General features: G+C 38.4%; 1 protein-coding gene across 1 annotated transcript in view; it reads right to left on the bottom strand.

The window, feature by feature from the left end:
• Positions 1 to 2,852: 2,852 nt before the first annotated feature.
• RNF175 (ring finger protein 175) overlaps positions 2,853 to 6,246 on the bottom strand; it is a 50,589-nt gene continuing 47,195 nt past the window's right edge. The window contains exons 8-9 of the mRNA XM_017871034.1: positions 5,135 to 5,236; positions 2,853 to 3,177 (exon numbers count right to left, since the gene is read on the bottom strand). Of these exons, the coding sequence (XP_017726523.1) occupies positions 3,057 to 3,177; positions 5,135 to 5,236 (223 nt within the window). The 3' untranslated portion in view covers positions 2,853 to 3,056. The remainder of the gene's footprint in view (positions 3,178 to 5,134; positions 5,237 to 6,246) is intronic.

The following is a 6,246-nucleotide window of genomic DNA, read 5'->3' as shown; positions in this document are numbered from 1 at the left end:
GGAGGATTGCTTGAGCCCAGGAGTCAAAGACCAGCCTGGGCAACATGGCAAAACCCTGTCTCTACCAAAAAATACAAAATATTAGCAGGGCATGGTGGCATGTGCCTCTGGTCCTAGCTACTCGGGAGGCTGAGTTGGGAGAATCACCTGAGTCCAGGAGGTCCAGGCTGCAGTGAGCTGTGATTGCACCACTGCACTCCAGCCTGGGTGAAGAGCAAGACACTGTCTCAAAAAAAAAAAAAAAAAAAAAAAAGTTTAGAAGAAGGAAACTTGAGGAGATTCCACAGACACCAAACACAGCAATGGACTTTCTGCTTTACTTCTCTGTTTCCTACATTAAACACCATGTTAATTATGAGAACAAGGTAGATTTAACATTGACTTGATCTATATTTAATTTCAAGAACTTAAAATAGCAACTGAAATAGCTTCATAGTTAATTGATAGATTTATAAAGTAATCTTTAAAAAATAATCTTTAGGACGGGCATGGTGTCTCACGCCTGTAATCCCAGCACTTTGGGAGGCTGAGGTGGGAGGATCGCCTAAGGTGATGTGGTGCCTATTCACATTAAAGGTGGGTCTTCCTCTCCCAGTCCACTGACTCAAATGTTAATCTCCTCTGGCAACACCCTCACAGACACACCAGAAACAATACCAGCTATCCAGGCATCCTTCAATCCAATCAAGTTGACACCTAGTATTAGCCATAATACTCTCCAATCTTTTTTCAGTGTATATATACACACTGCTTTACAAAATTGGGATTAGATTGTAAATACTTAAACTTTATAAAGAAAATGGCATCTTCATTTTTTTTTTCTGAGGCTGTTTAGTGATTATCTGACATTCCTGAACTCTGAGGGTCATTGTGAATCCCATTCAGATAAATACTGGCTTATTTGCCAAGAGTTCTAAGTGGTTCTAAAAGCTACCATTGCAGCTATCCATAAAAGATAAGTGGGAACTAAATTAGAGATCAGTTTACGGGTTCTTTTTTTGTTTAACAGAAGAAAAACTAATTTTTTGTTAGTGCTTTATCCAAATGTGAAGTCTTTTATTTGTCAATAGACTACGAGCTCAAGAATCTTGTTTTATTTTCCTACCCCTTGGACATGCCTACTATATAATAAGTATTGAATTACTGGAACGTTTTCAGAGCAGAGAAATAATTAAGAATTCTATAATCTGGATGCTGCATCAATCATAATGAGAGAGGAGAACATGAAAAATCAGTTGTGTAGACAGCTAAGGCTAGTCTTCAGAGAAGCAGCCTGCCTGAAAAATCATAGCTACAGGCAAAAATAGAGCAGCCTAGGGAAAACTCAGACTGTACCTGCACAGATAAGCAGGCAAGGTCCAGAACAAAAAGCATAGAAGCCTTTTGTTCTTTGTGTGATTAGCAGGCTCCCAGGAAAATGTTTCAGACATGAACAAGGGGGGCTCCATGGGAGATTGCACTGCAAACAGGGGGCTTACCTAAAACAAATCCACAATTATTCAAACGAGAAAAAAAGCTATGCTTTGTGCTTACCTAGAGACATCTCACAGCTGTATAGACAGGTGGAGTTGTGAAGACAGGTTTTCAAGTAAGAGAAGTTACTCAAACAGCTACAGAGATGAGAGGAGTTTCTTATATGAAAGCTTTTACATTCGACTGTAAAATGGCACCCCAGTTGGGCTCTCCTCTCCACAGTGGAGAGCTTTCTTCTTTCACTTATTAAACTTTTGCTCCAACTTCACCCTTTGCATCCATGCTCCTTAATTTTCTCAGTTATGACACAATAAGTTCAAATAACACCTTAGACAACGAGACCATGGACCCTGACCTACTTCAATAATATTGAAGCATTGGGCAGTTTGAAAGAGGAAAGTTCTCAACAGTTAGAAATTGTAGTGTGAGTTATCTTAATGATGGACCTTTGAATAGCATTGAGTACAGTGCCAATATCTGAACAAGGAAAATAATCATTGTATTTCCTTTCTACTTCATGCAAGTGTAATGGCTTCAAGTATTGCAGCGTAGATGTCTGGTGTTAACGTATACGGTGTTGGCTGTTTAAAAAATGACCAGTAATTTAAAACAAATTAATTTTGAGAATCTAACATACCATTCATGGGTTAATTCTTTCTGACTGGTCTTCTCCATTCAGTTAATTTTGTTCCCTTTTGCCAGATTAATTTACTCTTTCAACAAATATTTTTTGAGTGCCTATTATGTGCTAGGCAATGCTCAAAGTGCAGGGGATATGGTAGGGAACAAAACAGATAAAATTCCTTGTCTTCATGGAGGAGAAGACAATAAATTTATGATAGGATTTCAGGAATTGATAAGTGCTATGAAGAAAATAAAAGCAGAGTGCCACAATGGAACGACTGCGCACCTGTGTGTGTGCACGCACATGCACACGCACACACACAGTGGAACAAAAGAAAAGTGATTCTTCTTTAGTACAGCTGTTGCATGGGTTTGAGCACTTTTGGCAGCTCCAGGAAACCCAAAGTACCTGTGGCCCATTGAGAAGGTGTGGCCCCTGCTGCCAGAGGCTTTGGGACTAACCCACTTTCTACAGAAGAGATCTGTGGTGCAGAAGCTGCCACATGGTAACAAGCACATGGTGCAGAAGACAAGCACAATGTCCTTAACCACAGATTACTTAACAACTCCACCTACTTTAAAGATATTGAACTGATGAGAAAGTATTAGCTACGGCTCAATGTTGTATGTGAGAAGTACTTTGCAAACCTCTGAAATACTTTACAGATATTGTTATCAGTCAAACTGGAAGTAGAATGTCCACAGTGCAGTGTAACAAATGTGACATATGCATGAGTTAAGAAACAGCTGTAATTGGAAATATGAAAAAACATGCTTTATTTGTTTATTCCATTGTTCAGCTTCTCTTTAAATTCTTTCCACATAGACAAATTACTTGACAACAAAGTTTACTTAGTTTTCTAAACATTTGGGATATTCTCTAAAATTAAAAAAATTAATATTAAATGTAGGACCAAGGATTTCAACCATGCAGTATATTGCTTCTGGGGTCTGCTGTACTATTCCAGCCCTAGTGAATAGTTAATGCCTTGAACTATTCCTATCACCACAGGTTGCCAGGCCACCAAATAACGAAGCCAATCCAGGATTTGTCCATAGAGAAAATGTGTGCGCTCCCAGCTAAATCTCTGTTAAGGAGGTTGTTCTGTATACAGCCAAGTAGTAGAAATATTCATAAATATTCATAAATGTCATTTGCAAATATAATAATGTAATGAATGGGTATTTCCTTTCTTGTTAATTCAATGTGCTCAATTAAAAGCCCCTTATATGAGTTTTATAGCATTATCATTATCATTGTTACTTACACCACACCCAATTTCTGAAAATAAATGGAAGCTCTTTACAATAAAATCCCAAACTAGAAAACAAGAATCAAAGGCAAGGGTATATGCTAAAAGAAGGAAGAAGAAGGGAATGACTGTATTGGAAAACCAAGGATAGTGGAAGCTGCTCTAAATGAGCAAAAACAGCTCTGGGCTTTCCCGTAGTCATACACCAGAATGTACCCACTGTATATTACAAAGAGTAACACTGGTTCATCAGATAAGAAAGACCTTTTTCTGCTGTCTTTGATAAACTGTGCTAGGGAGCTTAATGAATGCATAGTGTCCTTGACAACAATTTTACAAACAAAATGACAGCTTTTTCACATGTAGTTTTTTCTTACATTGAGTTTCAATAAAAGAGTAGTACATGTTTTGTTCAAGTTTACTTTCTCAAGACTACATAAAGAAATGAATTCCCCTTTGTTAAAGTATCATTTGAGGTGACATTTATGATCATATTATCAATTTTATAACAAAGATTTATGCACTGAGGTTTTATAAGTTAATAACCAAAAACTGTTCTGGATTTGGTATCCTCATTTTAGAAGAGGAATTCCGGGACAGTGGATGAACAGGAAGGTGGAAGGATCATCACACACCTTTAGCCTTGAGTTGTGCTTGGGTGGCACTTTCTCACCGAGAAAGGCCAGGTCTGTGGATGGAGTGGGCACTGCAGAGGGAGGTCTCTTGCAATGGTATGGGCCTTGAGACCCAAAGATCCACTGATGCTGCCTCCTTCTCTGATGCCCTCCTTGAATCCCTCCCTGATCTGCAGTGCCCAGAGATGAGGGCATTGCTGCCAGTAGCCACTGTTAAACCATATGTGTAGGGTTGGTAAGGAACAGGGGAGCAGAGAGCGAGGAAAGTGATTCCTTTAGCATAGTAAAATTTAGCTGACTGTTACTTAGAAAGTACAGAAAGACTGTCTCTTAGAGAAGAGATAGTACTTGGCAGGTTGATGCCAACCTCTCAGGGCTCTTCTACTTAAGGGAGGATATGTTTTAATTCCATTCCCACCCCGCTTCCTGAACAAGATATACTATGGTCTTGAGATAGTGAGGTTGAAGACTAAGTCTTTCTAGTTAGCGCCAGGTGGGGGTCATTACCTTCCTGCGACCTTAATGTGACTTGACTTTATTCTGTTGCGTATTTCTGATGTCTATACAAATCTCAGCTGCTGCCAGAAGCTGACCAACTCTGTAGATCTTTATTTCTTTTCAATATTGTTATCACTAGTGTTTGGCCTCAGAAGAGATGATGCATGGCATGGAATTTAAAAAGCCAAAATCCAGATGGGGAAATAACTACTCATTTCTGGGAATAATAAAATTTGGTACACCCTAACATATTTAAAAAATAGTTTTCTGTACTCTAGTTCACATTTCAGCTTTTAAAATTTCAATTCCAATTTTGCTATTTATGCGCCTATCCACCCACCCATCCAATTCACCCATTTATTCATCCATCAAATGTGATGCAATGTCTCATCACATTTCCACTACAGCCCTTAATGTGGAAAATACAGAACATAAAGAGTGGAATGTTTTCTGGCATTTAATTTTCTAACCAGAATAGTAATATAGGCACAGAGGAGAAAAGAGACCATAAATCATTTTGAAATAGATGGTTAGGGAAAACAGAAAATTTTCTGCTGGAACTATACAAAAATACTGAAAGTTTTCATTGAAGAATATATCCCCAGAAACATTCAAGATAATCTCTTATAACCTTTTTGTTTTAAAGGATATGGATTACTGATCATCCTCTTCAAATCAACCTTCTCTTTGCAGTAAGGGCAAGTCTGCTTTTTCCCAACGATACACCAACCTCGGATGCAGAATTCATGAAAGCTGAAGCATCTTGTTAGGGAGGCTTCTAGATATGAAAAGGCAATGTCTGGTTCATGATGGTATGAAATGGTCCCATCTTCGGGGTCCAGTGGTGGAGTCAAGACTTGATGAGGCACATCACTTTTTTCGGGAGGTTCTTTAAGGGACCTGACAATGACAGTGAGCTTGGAGTCACAGCTGCATTCGCTTTATGACCCTGAGGAATTTACTTAGCTTCTTGGCCTTCTTGCCTCACTTGATTCTGGGAAGAATTAGATTAGATAAAGAATGTGAGTCCTTTTTTTTTTCCCTTTACAGTGATGTCTTCCATAAGTGTATTGTTATATTTCCCCACCTGTTATTGTGCATTTCTCATGCATTTACTGAAGCATTTCTCCGTTCTACTTTTTGTGCATTATTCATTAGCTTCATGTAATCAGACTTGTCTTAGACAGTTAGACAAGTTAAAAGTATTTGTGGTCATAAAGTTACAAATATTTCTATTAACTTCATAATTTTTTTCTTGACTTTTAAAAGTACTAATAAGGAGCCAATTATTTTTAATAGGATATATACCTACTAAACTTAACTTCTCAAACTCTAGGCATTTACAGATCCATTTGTATACATCTCCTGGTCCAGAAAGTCTGACCCTTTGTCCCCAAACTTGAGAGTGACCCCAAGTGTTCTCACAGCACCAGGGACTTACTCTAGTGTGGCACAACTTTTGGTACTTACATGTTTCTCCTAGACCATGTGTTACCTGTAGGACTATGTCTCATTCATTTCAGTGTCCTCAGCACCTTAAGCCATGCCTAAGAAACATTTACTGAATGAACATTTCAATGACTCCTTCAAAACTGATTATTTTTGGAAATATATATTTCCATGTTCCCTGATACTATGGATTTGGGCAAAATGAACTATAATGAAATCCATCCTATTGATTTGTTTATTTCTACAATCGCTGCTCCCAATGTGACTTTCTGGGCCAAGATCACATCATCTGACTGGCCTGCTACACACCCAGG

Source organism: Rhinopithecus bieti, unplaced genomic scaffold (genome assembly GCF_001698545.2).
Source record: "Rhinopithecus bieti isolate Rb0 unplaced genomic scaffold, ASM169854v2 scaffold_3878, whole genome shotgun sequence".
Taxonomy (NCBI): Eukaryota; Metazoa; Chordata; class Mammalia; order Primates; family Cercopithecidae; genus Rhinopithecus; species Rhinopithecus bieti.
Note: the sequence above shows the minus strand (reverse complement) of the source record. Positions and strands in the feature narration are given on the sequence as shown.